The following is a 19,599-nucleotide window of genomic DNA, read 5'->3' on the forward strand; positions in this document are numbered from 1 at the left end:
ACTGTGTCTAGCTCAGGGTTTGCGAATACAGCAATGGACACTATATCTGGCTACTCTGGTGGGGCCTTGGAGAACCTTTGTGTCGACACTCTGTATCTAGCTAATCTGGTGGGGACGTGGAGAAACTTTGTGTCTAGCTCAGGGATTGTAAAGACACCAATCAGCGCCCTGTCAAAACAGACCACTCGGCTCTACCAATCAGCAGGATGTGGGTGGGGCCAGATAAGAGAAGAAAAGCAGGCTGCCCGAGCCAGCAGTAGCAACCCTTTGGGGTCCTCTTCCACACTGTGGAAGTTTTGTTCCTTTGCTCTTTGGGTCCGCGAAGGTCTGCGGCTTCACTCATGAGCCAGCGAGACTACAAACCTACCAGAAGGAAGAAACTCCGAACACATCCGAACATTAGAAGGAACAAACTCCAGACGCGCCACCTTAAGAGCTGTAACGCTCACCGCGAGGGTCCGCGGCTTCATTCTTGAAGTCAGTGAGACCAATAACCCACCAATTCCGGACGCAGGTGTACATCCTTTTATATTATTTGTATTTGACCTTGCTGCCTTTTCTTTTCTTTTCTTTTCTTTTTTTTTTTTTTTTTTTTTGAGATGGAGTCTTGCTCTATCGCACAGGCTGGAGTGCAGTGGCGCGATTTTGGCTCACTGAAAGCTCCGCCTCCCGGATTCACGCCATTCTCCTGCCTCAGCCTCCCGAGTAGCTGGGGTTACAGGCGCCCACCAACACACCCGGCTAATTTTTTTGTATTTTTAGTAGAGACAGGGTTTCACCGTGTTAGCCAGGATGGTCTCGGTCATCCTGACGTCGTGATCCGCCCACTTCGGCCTCCCGAAGTGCTGGGATTACAGGCGTGAGCCACTGCGCCCGGCCCCTTGCTGCCTTTTCTAACTCACACTACGGAAGGAATGGAACAGATAATAAGATAATGAGATTAGACTATTCTGCAGTGCAGCTGCCGCAGGGCACTTTTAATTTCCCTGTTTCTCAGGCTGTAGATGAAGGGGTTCAGCATGGGAGTAACCACCGTATACATCACTGAGGCCACTGCACATTTTCTGGGATAAGAGGACATGTCTGAACTGAGGTACCCTCCAAAGCCTGTTCCATAAAATAAGCAAACAACTGACAGGTGAGAGCCACAGGTGGAGAAGGCTTTATATCTCCCACCTGATGATGAAACCCTCAGAATGGAGGAGACAATTTTATAGTAAGAGAAAAGGTCCCCGAAATGAGAAGAAAACCATGTATGTCAGCAAGGAAATACATGACTATGTCATTGGTGAAGGTGTCACAACAGGCAAGGTGGGGGAGTTGAGAAGGGTCACAGAAGAAATTGGGAATTTCCACATCCTTGAAGCAGGTAATTTGTAAGGCAATCTAGTTGTGTAGCTGGGAGTCTAAAAGACTGAGAAAAAAAGACAACAAAACTAGGAAGCCACAGAAACATGGGTTCATGATGACTGGATAATCCAGAGGGTGACAGATGGCCACAAACCGGTCATAAGCCATCACACTCAGAAGCATGTCTTCCATGCATCCAAAAACGGCAAAAAGAGATATCTGAGTCAGGCAGCCCGCATAGGAGATGACTCTGCTGTGAGACTGGATGTCCAGAATCATCTTGGAGACTATGGTGGAGGGGAAACCGATGCCAGCCAAGGACAGGTTGGAGAGGAATCTGGCTATTTCCCGGTTTCCATTTAATATTGGAGTTACAGAGAAGGTCTTAATTCACTTCTATTAGCCCTTGCATTGGATTGGCCTTTAATGTGCCAGAGACTTATGTTTGATGCTTGTTTCAGTGAATCTCCGGGTCTAAGTATTTTGTCCAAATGAATATACAATGGTATATTCCTTACTTATTGAACTTTAGTTATTTGATAACTGATACGTCACTGAAATACAAGACATTCTCAGAAGGTGGCAATTAACGTGTTGACCAGGGTGGCAGTCATCTGAAGGCTGGAAGGTAGAGGATCAACTTCCAACCTCACTCACAAGGTTGTTACCAGGATTCGGTTGCTCTGAAACATTAGACAGAAAATTCCCTCAATTTCTTGCATTAAGGGTCTCTGCATAAAGCAGCTGACCACATGGCATTTGGCTTCCATCAATGCAAAGCAAGATGGGGCAGCAAAATAAAAGCTGAGGTCCTTCGTTCTATTCTCAGAGTGACATCGCGTCACTTCTTCCACACTCTCGTAGTTGGGAATCAGTCACCAGGTGCATCTCACACTAAATAGGAGCAGATTGCACAAGGGTATGAAAACCAGGAGTTGGGATGTCCTTGGGAACATCTCAGATGCTGCTCATCACACAGGCCCCATTTTCTGCCAGGACTTTGGGCTCCAAGGACATCAAGAACCAGGTCTGTTTCCTCTGTTTTCTTTTTCTTTCTTTTTTTCTTTTTGTGAGATGGAGTCTTGCTCTGTCACCCAGGCTGAAGTGCAGTGGCACAATCGGCTCACTGCAACCTCTGCCTCCTGGGTTCAAGCCATTCTCCTGCCTCAGCTTCCCCAGTAGCTGGAATTACAGGTGTGCACCACCATGCCCAGCTAATTTTTGTATTTTAGTAGAAATGGGGTTTCACCATGTTGGACAGGCTGATCTTGAACTCCTGACCTCGTGATCCGCCCACCTTGGCCTCCCAAAGTGCTGGGAATACAGGCGTGAGCCACCGCGCCCAGCCCTCAGTTTCCTCTGTTTTCTAGCGTAGGATCTAACACACCACAATATCTCAACATGATTCAATGGAGACGGAGAACTTCCTCTGTGCTGGGTCCTTCTGTGGACCCCACCATACTGCTCCTGGACATGCAGTGCAATGTAGCCCCCTTCTGTAGCTGAATTTAGGCAATGTCCAGGGGTTTTGATTTCTGCTCACTTGAAAGGCTGAAATAGCTTCAGAATATAAGTTTCTTTTATTTGTTTACTTTTTAAGATGAAGTCTCACTCTGTCACCCAGGCTGGAGTGCAGTGGCATGATCTCAGCTCACTGTAACCTCTGCCTATGGGGTTCAAGCCATTCTCCCGCCTCAGCCTCCCACATAGCTGAAACTACAGGTATGTGCCACCACGCCCGGCTAATTTTTGTATTTTTAGTAGAGATGGGGTTTCACTATCTTGGCCAGGCTGGTCTCAATCTCCTTACCTCGGGTGATTCACCCAACTAGGCCTCCCAAAATGCTGGCATTACAGTCATGAGTCACTGCACCCGGTCCAGAATATAGCTTCTATAGTATCATTGTGTGTTCCCAGCTCTTGAGCACTCTAATAAAAAGTGTTTTCTGGCTGCCTGGGTTTTTTCTAATAGATCACGTGAGATGCACGTGAAGAGTGGTCTGTTGCCATCTTCTGCATTTTATCAATGGAACTCCCTGGCTGAGAAATATCTACTCTAAAGAAATGAGATTTATGGCCTGGAGCGATGGCTCATGCCTATAGTCCCAGCACTTTGGGAGGCCAAGGCAGGCGGATCGTCTGCGATCAGGAGTTCGAGATCAGCCTGGCCAACGTAGTGAAACCCCGTCTCTACTAAATATACAAAAAAAAAAAAAAAAATTAGCCAGCCATGGTTGTGGTCGACTGCAGTCCCAACTATTTGAGAGGCTGAGGCAGGAGAATCCCTTGAACCCCGGAGGCGGAGGTTGCAGTAAGTCGAGATCGCACCACTGCACTCCAGCCTGGGCGACAGAGTGAGACTCCGAAAAAAAAAAAAAATGAGATTTGTCTTTAGTAGACATAAAGAACACTTTCATATACACCAGATGAAATTGAATATGGATGAAAGGATGTTATTGACCTGTGGTGTGTAAATAAATGACAGCGTATTTGAGGGAGACCAGATGGCAGGTGTATAGAGGTAAATAGGGAAAGAAGTCTATGACTTGAGACACATAGCATGACAGCACATTGGAAAAAAGAATATACTTATTTTTTGAGACAGAATCTTCCTCTGTCACCCAGGCTGGAGTGCAATGGTACAATCACAGCTCAGTGTCACCTCGAACTCCTGGGCTCAAGCAATCCTCCAAACTTCACCCTCTAGAATAGCTAGGACTACAGGAATGTGCCACCACACCCAGCTAATTTTTTATTTATTTATTTTTATTTTTTTGAGATAGAGTCTCTCTCTGTCGCCCAGGCTGGAGTGCAGTGGCACGATCCCGGCTCACTGCAACCTCCGCCTCCCAGGTTCAAGCGATTCTCCTGCCTCAGCCTCCTGAGTAGCTGGGACTACAGGCGTGTACCCCCATGCCCAGCTAATTTTTGTGTTTTTAGTAGCGACATGGTTTTGCCATGTTGGCCAGGCTGGTCTCCAACTCTTGGCCTCAAGTGATCCACCCGCCTTGGCCTTCTAAAGTACTGGGATTACAGGCGTGAGCCACTGCACCTAGCTTGTAATACTGTTCTTGCCAGTACATTTGACTATATCCCCTCAAACAGCCTCTCAGTTAAGCAATTATCGCTCTACAGATAAAATATTAATCATTCGATAGAAATATGGTTTATATCATACCCTGAGCCATGCAGCTTATAACATCATTACTAATATATTCTGGAAATATGCACATAAAATTAAATTTTTTAAATGTGATACCAGAAGCTACCATTTGATGGGAAACTACTCTGACTGGTTCATGACACAAGATATACAATCGGCTGGGCACAGTGCCTCACGCCTGTAATCCCAGCACTTTGGGAGGCCAAGGCGGGTGGATCATGAGGTTAGGAGTTCAATACCGGCCTGGCCAGGATGGTGAAACCCCATCTCTATTAAAAATACAAAAAAATTAACTAGGAGTGGTGGTGGGCTCCTGTAATCCCAGCTACTCGGGAGGCTGAGGCAGAGAGTTGCTTGAACCCGGGAGGCAGAGGTTGCAGTGAGTCGAGATCATGCCACTGCACTCCAGCCTGGGTGACAGAGGAAGACTCCATCTCAAAAAAAATAAAAATAAAATAATAATAATAAAAAGATACGCAATCATTGCATGGCCTTGGGGGAAAAAAAGGCTATTGCACTTACTTTGCTGCAGAGAAATCTGAGGCTCAGAAAGGAGCTGTGAGTTGTGATATCACCAGGACACCAATGTCATTGCTCAGACACTCCTAGACACAAGGACGCTGTTGAGGTATATGGGATCCACTTGTGATGTTTATGATGAACAAATGATACCAGAATACTCACCCGTTCCAACTAAAGACCCAAAAAAGGAAGCAATATTCATACATGAAACATGGAGAGAAACGAAAGCAAACAAGCAACAAAAATAATGTGACCAAAGAGACAGAATTTGCAAATAGACATGTTTGATTTTGCCATATATTTCAGCCCCCACTACAGAAAGGATGGAACAGATAATGAGATTAGACTGTTCTGCTGTGCAGCCTCCACAGGGCACTTTTAATGTCCCTGTTTCTCAGGCTGTAGATGAAGGGGTTCAGCATAGGGATGACCACAGTGTACATCACTGAGGTGACCGCACCCTTCCTGGGGAAAGAGGACGCAGCTGAACTGAGGTAGGCTCCAAGTCCTGTTCCATAAAATAAGCAAACAACTGCCAGGTGAGAGCCACATGTGGAGAAGGCTTTATACTTCCCATCCGATGATGGAATTCTTAGAATGGAGGAGACAATTTTATAGTAAGACAAAAGGATCCCTGAGATGGGAAGAAAACCAAATATAACACTATCTAAATACATGAATATGTTATTGATGACACTGTCAGAACAGGCAAGGTTGAGAAGTTGAGATGGCTCACAGAAAAAATTAAAGATTTCCACATTCTTGAAGCAGGTGAATTGTAACACAATCTGATTGTGCAGCTGGGAGTTCAACAGGCTAAGAATAAAAGACACCAAAACTAAGAAGACACAGAGATGGGGATTCATGATGACTGGGTAGCGTAGGGGGTGACAAATGGCCACAAACTGGTCATAGGCCATCACAGTCAGGACCATGTCATTCATACACACAAAATAGATAAAGACATCTGCATCAGGCAGCTCTCATAGGAGATGATTCTGCTGTGAGATTGCATATCAACAATCATCTTAGGGATGGTGGCAGAGGTGAGTCCGATGTCAGCCAAGGACAAGTTGGAGAGGAAGAAGTACATGGGGGTGTGGAGGTGGGAGTCACAGCTGATGGCCAGGATGATGAGCAGGTTCCCCAGCACCGTGATCAGGTACATGGACAGGAACAGCCCAACGAGGACGGGCTGCAGTTCTGGATCCTCTGAGAGTCCCAGGAAGAGAAATTCTAAGACACCTGTGAGATTCTGCGAGTCTGTGTAACTTGGAAACCTTGAGAAGAAAAGAGGGTTGAAAAAATAAAAGACATAAATCAGCACTTACTGCTGTGTGCATATTTTGGATACGAGCAATTCACAAGTAACATTTTCACACTTGAAGACCATACACCCTCAGCAATATTTCTCCGTTGTGAGAAACCCAAAAATCTCAGAATTATTACATGATTTACTTTTTTGCTATTCAACTCTTTCTGTATATACCTACTTCAGAGAAAATCCACTGAAGAATGTTAAAAGATCAAGGACGTAATATATAACAAATCCATGATTGCAATAAAACATGGCCTAGTCTTTTCAGAAAAAAAAATAAGAAATGTACTTCTCTAAGAAAAAAAAAGCCCAATTTAATTAAAAGAAATTAAGAAGCAGTGAAATATAATTCATTTTATTCTGACACTGTGCTACAAACTCCTTGGATGTAGAATATTTATAAACACTATACAAGAGCTAGGAGCACATTATCTAGAAACTAAAACAGGCCTGCTAGTTCATAATCAGAAGACCTTTTTACATGCCAATTACTTTTCATATTTTTTATCATTCTTAGGTTTTCTGACATCATTTCTTCACACAAGTAAATGCACACTCAAATATAGGAGCTATGTTTCCAAATTTATTTAATATATAGCTCTTGTCCTTGGCTCATGTTTTCTTTGGGTTTTGATAAGAAAGCTTTGTTGCACATAATCGTAGGCCTTCAGCGACCACACAGCTATCGATAATGTGTAATGCATGTGTCATCACTAAATAATAATGAAGTTTAATAACATTTTCTCTTTATTTTATTTTAGCCTGGAATGATGCGAAACTCAAAATTGTGTCTAAGCACGAGAATCAGGTCTACCTGCCCTGTTCTCTTTGTGCCTTTCTTCATTCTGATATAGCTACAAAAATCTCTGCGATGGTATTTAGGTACTTGAACATTGCAGATGCTATTAAATGGAATTCTAAGGTCCCTGTGTCTGTGACATAGACATAAACAGGTGTTATCTTGTATCTCATTTTATTAGACATTCCTAAAGGGATGAAAGGACAGACAAGAAACCACCAACTGTGTTGAGGTCACACTAATCACAGCCAATTTTTTGTGATCCAAGGAAGGGCCTATCCAGTATTTAACGGGGAACTTTATTTTTGATGCCTCCTTTGGGACTGGCAAGATATAGGCTCTGGGGGATCAGAAACGAAAGAGATGCAAACATTCCTCTCATAATACTCAGCACTTACTTAGATAGGCGCAAATGTCAAATGTCCTGTCAGGGATGTAGAGAACTGTAACTTCAGGCCAGAGGACATTTCAGTTCAATTGTATGAAGATTAAGCTTAAAATAGTAATAAGAATATCAAAATTCACTTTGCTTTTATGTATCCATCACATAGAGATCAGCAGAGAACACCCATGATCTGTTGAATCATCACTCACTGTAGTTGGGTCAACTAGATATCAGCTTAGATGATAGTGCTGAGTCTCAGAGACACAGAGATCTCACCCCGTGTCACAGAGTTCAGGGAAATGGGCAGATTCAAAACTAAATGGTCAGTCTCTGAGGCGCAGGCACTACCCTTCTTCATTATTGTTCAGCTCTCAGAAAGTCTTAAGCAGAGGTGGGAGGTCTTAACTACAGGCACTTCTGGGGTGCATTTAGAAACGAGTTCCAGCTTCCTGAATAGAAATGGAGCCAAGACCCTGATTTTATGTCTCCTTTGAGGAGGTGGAGAGCCGCAAGGAAAGCCAGGAACGGGGGAAAGGGAGAGATGCACCCTGAATGATCCTGTGCCAGTTCTTTCTGGGATCTTTGATGTGATCTCAGCTGCCCTTTCTATACGTGATACTGTGAATGTAGCACCCTCTAGTCTAGCTGTGGTCTACCAGGAACCCCCCCCCAAGGGAAGGGCACAGTGAGCAAGGGCATCTGCCAGGACTGACAGGGATTTGAGAGGGCAGGTTGGACTCAGAGAGAGGCCTGGCCCAATGCCATGTGTCTGGACTTAAACGGCTCCTTTCCTATTCTATAATTAAGAATAATGCGGCAGGTATAATTCAGGGAAGACTAAGCAGATGAAAGAGAACAGGCTTCATAGAACATCAAGAAGTCCTCAGTAAAAGTTCATGATAGCCTGGTGACCATCGTCTTCCTCCTCATCCTCATCATCACCTTCATAATCCTTTTGGCATGCTTAGGGAACATGATATTACGAGTGAGATGTCTTTGGGAAGTTGAACCAGTGTGGAAGAAAAGTTAAACTTTGAATGAGATTTCTGAGACCAATCACAACCCAGAACATAAACTCCACGGTCGTCTGAACTGACATTTTGCACGTGGGTTTCCTCCCATCTGCCACCCCACTGTCCTGTTTGTCCTGAGGATAAGGAAACAAGGCTCCCGACCATCCCTCAGCACTCACTGAGCTGCGCTTCCCCTCTGCTGGGCCATGACCACGGAGAGCAGGTCCGCTGTCCTCCCTGTGTGGTGCACGATGGAGGCTCAGGCTCCGTCCTCAGGACTGGCAGGAAGACAGGGTCAGACATGAGCCTCCTGATGCAGACGACAGGTGTGGAGCCCACTGGACTGGAAGCTCACACTGCAGGGCTGGAGGCACAGGCTGAGTATTTACTATCCTATGGCCTTGGGGGCTCAAGGCACAGAGCTCCTCATTAGCCAAACTGGCCCAAGTTCCCCAGTCTTTAAGGACTTCCTCATTAATGCAAGATAAAGCAGAAAAAATGAACGTCCCCAGGAACTTTCGGGCTCTTCCTCTAATGAGGAGAAAGCTTGTGTTCATCGTTCACTTCTTTCATTTCTTTTTCTTTTTCAAGGATGCATCTTTTTAAAATTTTCATATTTTTATCCTGGCAAAATATACCACATTCAATATAAAAATTATAAATATAGGTTTATACAAAATGGTAAGTAACATTTTACCATTTATCCTCTTCAAAATGGTAACCAATACCATTTTAACCACTTTTCACTGTACAGTTTGCTGGCATTAAGTACATCCACAGTGTTGCGCAACCACCACCATCATGCATCAATATATTTCTCTTTCAGAACAGAAACTCCTGACTGCAAGCAATCCACCCAGCTTGGCTTCCCAAAGTGCTGGCATTACAGGCGTGAGCCACTGCACCCGGCCATTTTGTATGCTCATTGTCTATTTGTTTATCTTCTTTAGAGAAATGTCTATTCTAGTCCTCTTGATGGAGCAGTTAACTCCCATTAATATCAAGCAATGGATTGTTCAATACTTCATTATGCAAAAATAAATAATAGTTTTTTTTTATTCTAAAACATCAAGCAACAGGGCCACAGAGTGGCAGTTAAAAAAAAAACTACTGTTGTTTCAACCTTCAATCAGAACACAGAGATCCCCATATTCTTGTCATCAGAAGCTACTCACGGAGTCCAGCCCACACTCAAGGAGAGGAGATGACACTCGGGCATGAAAACTAGGAGGCAGGGACCCTTGGAAGGGTCTTAGGCGCCACCCGCAGGCTTCATCCTCTGTCAGGGTTTTGTACTCTAAGCACAGCAACACTCTGCAGATATCCAGCATAATCCCCAATTCATCACACCACTATGATCACAACCAAAAAATTCCAAAAAAAAAAAAATGTCTGGAAGGAAAAACTGGCACTTGGGCAGAACTTCTTCTACATTGAGTACCCACCTGACCAAGCAGTGCACAGAAGCCTCCCTGGATTCTCTTACCCCTGTAGAGTCCTGCCATTGACATCAGGCCAACCCGCAGCCACTCTATGCCTGAGAACAACAAATCTCCCCTGCAGCTTCCGATTTCCACTCAGTTATCAAGGGATCATCTTGCCGGTCCACAATGTGTCATCATTGTTTTTCTTTGTGTTTACAGTTTGGGGACTGCCCTTCCCATTAGTGCATTTCCCTGACATTGCCCAAGATATTATGGGTATTTCAAGTTTCAAGATTTCAGTAATGCACCGCGTAAGGATGTTTCAATGACCAGACTACATACACAGTGGTGGTTCCGTAAGATTTTAAGGGAGCTGAAAAATCCCTATAGCCTAGTAATGTCATAGCCATTGTGACATCATAATGATAGCAGTGGCTGCTGCCATCAGGCCAGCTGCAGCAGAAAAGGGGCAGCTGGGGCTGCAAACTCCATGGAGCCAGAGGGAGCCCCGCCCATCCCTTATGAGCTGGGGCTGGAGCTCCCCAGGTGCTGTTGCAGCCGCCCAATCCATGGATGCAGACCCAGGCCTCCAGCTCCACAGAGCAGGCAGGAGCCTGTGCTCTCCTGGGTGGGGCTACAGCTGCCCAATCTGGCTGTGGTTCCGAGCCTCCCTGTGCTCTTGGAGGCGGGCAGGAGCAGACAGGATCTGCTCTCCCGGGGGCAGCTGTAGCCGACTGACCCACAGCTGCAGACCTGGGGCTCCCACTCCATGGAGCAGGAAGGAGCCAGGGACAAGTGGGAGCCCCAACCCTCCCGAGTTGGCATGGCAGGAGCTCCCGGGGTGTAGCTGCCACTGCCCTCCCAGGCACAGGACCCAGGCATATCTGCAGCCTCCACCCTCGGGGGCCTGGGAAGGACCCTCCAATCACTGCAGGCTTGGCAGTGTCTGCTCCCACAGCCTGGCCTCTTTCCCTTCTGGTGCCTCCTGCAGTCTCGGAGAGGGGTTGGGACCAGCTCTGGGACCATAAATGGCAGTGGGATACAGAGTTCTGGATAAAAGGGGGCAGGTCCCCAGTAAGACCCTACCTTCAGGCCATGGAAGGCCTGAAGGCTAGACACCATGATGCCAGTCTCATGGATGGAGTGGGGACTTGTATTGCCTCCTCTGGCCCACCCATGGCTGCCCGTGGAGCGATCAGCATGTGCTTCCTCCCCTCTGAGGTCCATAAAAGCCCCGGGCTCAGCCAGAGCAGGGCAGAGGATGGAGAGATGACCAGACCACCTGTTAGCAGGGAGGAGCCACCCTCTCCAGGGCCCCATCTCAGCTGAGAGCTGAACACTCCACCAGAAGACCTGCCTACAGAGAGCAGTTACCCACTGTGGGTCTCCTCTAAGCTGTTGTAACACTCAATAAAGCTCCTCTTCATCTTGTTCACCCTCCAATTGCCTGCGTACCTCATTCTTCCTGGATGCAAGACAAGAATTCAGGCAAAGGCACCACTGGCCACAGAGCTTTCCAGACAGAAAAGTGAAACCCTAAAGATCCCATAACAATAACACAATGTATTCCCCACGTTTGTGATGATGCTTGTGTAAACGAACCTACTGCACTGCCAGTTACATAATACTGTAGCACATATAATTCTAGGTAGTATGTAATGATTGACAGTCATCATAAATGACCATGTTAGTGATTTATGTATTTACTATACTTTTAATCATTATTTTAGAGTGTTGTCCTTCTATTTTTTATTATTTTTTAATTTATTTTTTATTATACTTTTAAGCTTTAGGGTACATGTGCAAAATGTGCAAGTTTGTTACATATATATACATGTGCCATGTTGGTGTGCTGCACCCATTAACTAATCATTTACATTAGGTATATCTCCTAATGCTATTCCTCCCCGCTCCCCTCATCCCATGACAGGCCCTAGTGTGTGCTGTTCCCCATCCTGTGTCCAAGTGTTCTCATTGTTCAATTTCCACCTGTGAGTGAGAACATGCAGTGTTTGGTTTTCTGTCCTTGCAATAGTTTGCTCAGAATGATGGTTTCCAGCTTCATTCATGTTCCTACAAAGGACATGAACTCATCCTTTTTTATGGCTGCATAGTATTTCATGGTGTATATGTGCCACGTTTTCTTAATCCAGTCTATCATTCATGTCGTCCTTCTATTTTTATATTTTAAAAAATTAACTGGAAACAGCCTCAGGCAGGTCCTTCAGGAGGTATTTTGGAAGAAGGCATTGTTGTGATAGATGGCAGCTCCATGAGTGGCATCGAGACTTTCCAGTGGGACAAGATGTGGAGGTGGGAGATGTTGTATTCATGCTCCTGACCCTGTGTATGCCTGGGCTAATGTGTGTTCGTATCTTCATTTTTTGGTGTTTTTTTTTTTTTTTTTTAGGGACTGTGTCACGCTATGTGGACCAGGCAGGTCTCAAACTCCTGGCCACAAGTGAATCTCTTCCTGACTCTCCAAAAGTACTGGGATTACAGGTGTGAATCACAGCTCCTGGCTATGTGTCATAGTTTTTAACAGAAAAAAAATTTTAACTAAAAAAAAAAAAATCTTAATAGAAAAAAGTTATAGAATAAGGATAGAAAGAAAGAAAATAACTTTTGTAACAGCTGTACAATCTGTGTTTTAAGCTAAGTGTTATCACAAAACAGTCAAAAGCCTTTTTTAAACAGTGAAAATGTTACAGTAAGCAAGGTTGATTCTTGAAAACAGAAAAATATTTTTTACAAATTTAGTGTAGCCTAAGTGTACAGTGTTTCTAAAGTCTTATAATGATGTACAGTAATGTCCTAGGCCTTCACATTCACCCCCTACTCAACGACTCACCCAGATCAATTCCAGTCCTGCAAGCTCCATTCATGGTAAGTACCCTAAACAGGTGGACCTTCTTTTGTCTTTTAGACTGTACCTTTAAACTATATTTTAACTGTACCTTTTCTATGTTTAGATACACAAATACCATTGCACTACTATTGCCTACAGTATTCAGCACAGTGACATGCTGTGCGGGTTTGTAGCCTAGGAGCAGTAGGTCATAGCGTAGAAACTAGGTGTGTAGTGGGCTCTACTATCAAGTTAGTCTTGATTCCTCTTTCTTTTTTATTTTTATTTTTGCGTTTTGTTTTGTTTGTTTTGTTTTGCTTTTGAGACGGAGTCTTGCTTTGTCACCAGGCTTGTAGTGCAGCGGCGCCATCTCGGCTCACTGCAACCTCCACCTCCCAAGTTCAAGTGATTCTCCTGCCTCAGCCCCCCAAGTAGCTGGGATTACAGGCGTCCACCACCACACCCAGGTAATTTTTTTTGTATTTTTAGTAGAGATAGGGTTTCAACATATTGGCCAGCATGATCTCAATTTCTTGACCTCGTGATCTGCCCACCTCGGCCTCCCAAAGTACTGGGATTACAGGTGTGAGCCACTGCTCCGGGCCTGATTCCTCTTTCAATATCGTTACCTTCTCTGTGATCTCACACGTTTTGAGTACTATAAAGGAAAGTCTTTGTAGCAATCAGACTCAGCTATTCTCTTCCAAATTAAACATATGCAAGTCATCAAGACAGTGAGCTTTGATCTCTTTGCAGTCCAAAGTCCTTTGCAGAATGTCATGTTATTGATTTAAACTAGCAAGACATTGGGTAATTCCATCGCCAAAACCATATATCAGTTGGTAGAAATTTGCTATGAAGTGTGGAAAGTCATTGATCGTGTCAAAGAAAAATTACATCACATGGGGTCAAGCTGGCAAAGAAGACTTTATTCAAGACAATTGCAATAAGGGTCAAGACTATTGCCTTAGGGAGGCCAGGCAATGTGGCTCACGCCTGTAATCCCAGCACTTTGGGAGGCCGAGGCAGATGGATCACAAGGTCAAGAGATTGAGACCATTCTGGCCAACATGGTGAAACCCTGTCTCTACTAAAAATACAAAAATTAGCTGGGCATGGTGGCGGATGCCTGTAGTCCCAGCTACTCAGGAGGCTGAGGCAGGAGAATCACTTGAACCCATGAGGCAGAGGTTGCAGTGAGTCAAGATTGCACCACTGCACTCTAGCTTGGCGACAGAGGGATGCTCCATCTCAAAAAAAAAAAAAAAAAAAAAAAAGACTATTGCATTAGGGAAAAGAGATTGAACTCAACTCTACTGAAACAAAAATGACAGGATTTTCAAATGCTGGAGTGAGCTAATGGAAAAGCCCAGGAAGACGTTAGGGAGGAGGTTGTCCAGTGTGATTTGGCCATGTGTGTTCACTAATTGTCACTTACAGAAGGCTCCTACCCTCCCAAAGAAGCTGAAAGATAGGGATGTTGTTTTTATTAATAATTACATTTCAAAGGGATGGCAACCAGGTCCTTGAGAAAGACATTCCTGGGTTATACAACTGGGATGTGGCAGGGCGTGATGGCTCACACCTGTAATCCCAGCACTTTGGGAGGCCAAAGTGGGATGATCATTTGAGCCAAGGAATTCAAGACCAGCCTGGGCAACGTAGCAAGACCCCATCTCTACCAGGAAAAAAAAAATTAGCCAGGCATGGTGGCCTGTATGCCTGTAATCCCAGCTGCTTGGGAGTCTGAGGCAAGAGGATCACTTGAGCCTAGGAGTTCGAGGCTGCAATGAGCTATGATCATGCCACTGCACTCCAGCCTAGGTGACAGAGTGACAGACAGTCTCATAAAAAAAAAAAAGGCATGAGACTTAAAAATGATTTATCTCCCTTTCAAGGGAGCAGATAAATAATTTGCAATCACAAGTTTTTTAAAGTAAATGCTCTAAAAAAAGGTCAGGGCTCTGTAATCAGGAAGAAACCTAGCTCGTTTTGTAAAGCTGAGGAAAACGTTAAAGCCATCTTAGTCCATTGAAAATCAGAATTTTCAAAACTGTTGTTCCAACTCTTGGATATTTAAACATAGCACCGTTAACTGTCATAGTAAAACAGAGGTGTTCTTGTTGTTGTCATTGTCGTTGTTGTTGTTTTGAGATGAAGTCTCACTCTGTCGTCCAGGCTGGGGTGCAGTGGCGCAATCTCACTGCATTGGATGATGATTTGCAGCATCATCCAAAGACACATATCCGATTGCTTCTTGGGACATCCCTGCATAATCTCTCCTTACACCAAGGTATTCACTGCAACCACCGCCTCCCAGGTTCAAGTGATTCTCCTGCCTCAGCCTCCTGAGTAGCTGGAACTACAGGTGCACGCTACCACACCTAGCTAACTTTTGTATTTTTAGTAGAGATGGGGTTTCACCATATTGACCAGCCTAGTCTTGAACTCCTGACTTCCAGTGATCTGCCTGCCTCAGCCTCCCAAAGTGCTGGGATTATAGGCGTAAGCCACCGCGCCCAGCCTAAAACAGAGGTTGTATATATTTTTTTACTAGTATCTTGAGTTCCAAGCTCAAATGACAACACTAAAAGTGAGAGGCAAGGTAGGCTATCAGGCAGCAAGTCTAAAATGGTAAACAGGGTCCATGACCCACAGGGATTTGTGGTGATGGCAACAGATTGTAGGTGAGCAGACGTCGAGTGTATTGTTTGACCTACATATCCAAAAATATCATGATCAAGTCAGCAGAAGTCAGATGTCAGCCACCACCATTGAAAATCATGATTCTTCTACTAGTTTTCTTGTTTTTTAATGATCACTGCACATTTAATCTTTAAATATGTACATTAGGCCAGGCGCGGTGGTTTATGCCTGTAATCCCAGCACTTTGGGAGGCCGAGGCGGGCAGATCATGACGCCAAAAGATGGAGACCATCCTGGCCAACATGGTGAAACCCCGTCTCTACTAAAAATACAAAAATTAGCTGGGCGTGGTGGTGGGCGCCTGTAGTCCCAGCTACTCAGGAGGCTGAGGCAGGGAAATAGCTTGAACCCAGGAGGCAGAAGTTGCAGTGAGCCAAGATCGCGCCACTGCACTCCAGCCTGGCAACAGAGTAAGACTCCGTCAAAAAAAAAAAAAAAAAAAAAAAAGGACATTAAACATCATATTTGGGTTTTATTTAAAAACTTCATTTTTGTGCCTTGTTTCATAATACATACTTATAGTTTAAGTGTTTTTCTATTGTAAAATGACATGACTTTCTTAAGGACCACATGGTGTAATAGCATATTGAACTTGTCTTCTACCAGTTTTCATACTTAAGCCTGTTTTCAGATTTAGAGCATTGAAATTGAAGAGTTGCTGGGCTCATCTTTGGATGTCAGTATATGGCCTCTAAATAGTCATATTCCTCGAGGACCACATGGTGGCAAGTTGATTACATCAGACACTTTGCACCCCAGGGTAGGCAGCAATTCATCTTTACTGAAATGAATATTTATTTATGTACTTACGTTTGCCTTTCCTGCCACAGTGCCTTGGCAAACAGCATCATCCAAAGACATATTATCCAATTTCTTGTTGGAATATCCCTCCATAATCTCACCTTACACCAAGGTACTTGTTTTATGGTGGAGGAGATATTAAAATGAACATTTAGGAAGAGATCCCGTAGTCCTAGTGGATTTGCAGCATCTGAAGCTGCTCAGCACTATATACCTAGATTCTGGCAACTCTGTGATTCAGTTCTCACTCTCCTGAATCATAAGCTAGTGCTCGCTGCTGGCACCATATTTGAAGATGTTTCTACATTCAGCCAGGTGCTGTTACTGTCTAAACTCCTGTTTTGGGCCTCTGTGAATTCACCTGCGAAATTAGGCAACTAGACAAAATACAGCACGATCAGACCTAAAATTCTGGGCAGATGGTTTGTCTGTTTCTGGTGATACATTTTCTTTTTTCTTTCTTTCTTTTTTTTTTTTTTGAGATGGAGTTTTGTTCTTGTTGCCCAGGCTGGTGTGCAGTGGCGCTATCTCACCTCACCACAACCTCTGCCTCCCAGGTTCAAGCCATTCTCCTGCCTCAGCCTCCCGAGTAGCTGAGATTACAGGTGCGGGCCACCACACCCAGCTAATTTTGTATTTTTAGTAAAGATGGGGTTTTGCCATGTTAGTCAGGCTGGTCTCAAACTCCTGACCTCAGGTGATCCACCCACCTTGGCCTCCCAAATTGCTGTGATTACAGGTGTGAACCACCGTACCTGGCCTTTTTTTTTTTTTTTTTTTAAGCAGGGTCTCTTTCTGTCTCTGAGGCTAGAGTGCAGTGGCGCCATCACGGCTCACTACATGCTCAAACTCTTGGGCTCAAGTGATCTTCCTGCCTCAGCCTCCCAAGTGGCTGGGACTATAGGTGAACACTACAATAGCTGGCTTTTTTTTTTTTTTTTTTTTTTTGAGACTCTTGACCTCAGGTGATCCACCCGCCTCGACCTCCCAAACTGCTGGGATTGCAGGCGTGAGCCACCACGCCCAGCCTATTTTTTTTTTTTGTAAAGAAAGGGTCTCCCTATTTTCTTTATTTTAGAGGCTATCAAAGCTTATTTTAGAAATGTACTAAACAAACATATGGAGAAATGTTCAACCTCACTAATAAGGAAATAAATTATTTACCCATCAATCTATTTTAAGTTTGAACATATAACATGATCTGATAACATTCTAAGATTGCAGATTTAACTCTATGGGGCAAAAATTTATTTTCACTTCTGTATCCCAGGCACCTAGAACAGCCTGGCACACTATAAGGTCCAATAAATACTGTCAAAGGATCATTGAGAAAGGTTTAAGAAAAGATCGTCAAATGAATGAACTTGATAAGAGCTAGCAATGGTTAATGGTAAAATGAACTATTTCATAACTTTTATCCAACAATGTCTGAGTTGAGTACTTGTTGTATTAACCCTCAGGAATCAACACAAACAAATCTACAAACACCAAGCTGAGGTGCAATTGTGGAAAATGTAAAAGGAGGAGATGAAAGGGTAGAACTGAAGGATAACAGAGAAGTCTCTTTGTATAAGACTCATACAAAGTACTCACAGTACTCACAAGGTAATGTTGACCAAAGGCAGAGAAACAGAGAAACAAATTCCATGAGATTAAGAGGCAGAATTTTTTTTTTGAGACATTTTACTATCTTTGTTGCCCAGACTGGTCTTGAACTTCTGGTCTCAAGTGATCTTCCTGTCTCAGCCTCCCAAAGCACTGGGATTACAGGTGTGAGCCACTGCGCCTGGCCTACAGGCAGAATTTCTTTAGTTGCTGTTGTTTTTGAGACAGGGTCTGGCTGTATTGCCCAGGCTGGAGTGCAGTGGCATGATCTCGACTCACTGAAGCCTCAGCCTCCTGGACTCAAGGGATCCTCCCACCTCAGCCTCCTGAATAGCTGGGACCACAGGTACACACCACCATGCCTGGCTAAATTTTATTTTTTTTTTGTAGAGACAGGGTCTTGCTATGTTGCCCAGGCTGGTCCAGAATTTCTTTAGCTCACTGCTGCTACCTCTGCCAACTCAGAAGCCCAGGACCAATGTCCCCGTCATTGAGCATACAGCATTCTCCCAAGCAGTGTTTCTAGGGTCCTCTTGATGTCCCTGTTCCGCAAGCAATAGATGAAGGGGTTCAGCATGGGGGTGACCACAGTGTACATGACCGAGGCCACCATGCCCCACCAGGAAGAGGACGATGCATTGGAACTAAGATACACACCAAGGCCTGTCCCATAGAATAAAGAAACCACAAACAGATGAGATCCACAGGTAGAAAAGGCTTTGTGTTTCCCATCTGTGGATGAGATTCTCAGGATGTAGGAGACAATTTGGGTGTAGGAGTAAAGGATCCCTGAGAAGGGCACAAAGTCCAGAAGGCCGGTCACCACGTAGAGCAGGATGTAATTGACGTGTGTGTCTGAGCAGGTAAGCGTGAGGACCTGAGCAAGCTCACAGTAAAAGTGCTGAATGACCCAACTGGTACAGAAGGACACCTGCAGCATCAACAGACTCTGGATCAGGGAGTATGACAAGCTGAGGAACCAGGACACAAGAACCAGCAGGCCACAGAGGCGGGGGTTCATGATGACACGGTAGTACAGGGGGTGACAGATGGCCACGTACCGGTCATAGGCCATCACGGTGAGGAGAAATGTGTCCATGCCTCCAAAAACCATGAAAAAATACATCTGGGCGATGCAGCCTGCATAGCTGATGGCATTGCTCTGCACCTGGATGTTCACCAGCATCTTGGGGACTGCGGTGGAGGTGAAACCGATGTCAGCCAGGGACAGATTGGAGAGGAAGAAATTCATGGGGGTGTGGAGGTGGGAGTCAGAGCTGATGGCCAGGATGCTGAGCAGGTTCCCCAGAACGGTGACCAGGTACATGGACAGAAACAGTGCAAAGAGCAACTGTTGATCCTCTAGGTCTTGGGAAAATCCCAGGAGTAAAAATTCTGAAACTCTTGTTTGATTTCCCAAGTCCATGTTGCTGACACATCAGCTAGACAGTTAAGGAAGGGAAGAAACTTGAAATAGATGCTGAACAGGCTCCAAAATCTCTCTGCTTTTTTATTTCTTGAGGTGAATAATTGGATACAAAAGCTTTAAAATTGCAAAACTTAGGAATCCTACATTCTGTCATTTGTTATGGGCAACATTTCATGACATTGACTAACCCCTGTTCATTGGCCTCTCAGAGGCTTACCCATTCCCTTTTTCTCTGC

At 44.6% G+C, this 19,599-nt stretch overlaps 1 protein-coding gene and 2 pseudogenes across 1 annotated transcript; all 3 read right to left on the minus strand.

The window, feature by feature from the left end:
• Window positions 1-940: 940 nt before the first annotated feature.
• On the minus strand, window positions 941-2,238 carry LOC101059171 (olfactory receptor 7E24-like; annotated as a pseudogene).
• Window positions 2,239-5,302: 3,064 nt separating this feature from the next.
• Window positions 5,303-10,342, minus strand: LOC469117 (olfactory receptor 7E24-like; annotated as a pseudogene).
• An 8,079-nt stretch (window positions 10,343-18,421) lies between these two features.
• On the minus strand, window positions 18,422-19,360 carry LOC100612607 (olfactory receptor 7D4). Its single transcript, XM_003316083.4, has one exon. It carries the CDS (start codon window positions 19,358-19,360, stop codon window positions 18,422-18,424), a length of 939 nt encoding a protein of 312 aa, XP_003316131.4.
• Window positions 19,361-19,599: the final 239 nt, after the last annotated feature.

Source organism: Pan troglodytes, chromosome 20, assembly GCF_028858775.2.
Source record: "Pan troglodytes isolate AG18354 chromosome 20, NHGRI_mPanTro3-v2.0_pri, whole genome shotgun sequence".
Taxonomy (NCBI): domain Eukaryota; kingdom Metazoa; phylum Chordata; class Mammalia; order Primates; family Hominidae; genus Pan; species Pan troglodytes.

What these genes read in the sequence shown, in the direction of transcription:
- LOC100612607 (XM_003316083.4), bottom strand. Translation starts at nt 19,360, where the DNA reads ATGGACTTGGGAAATCAAACAAGAGTTTCAGAATTTTTACTCCTGGGA.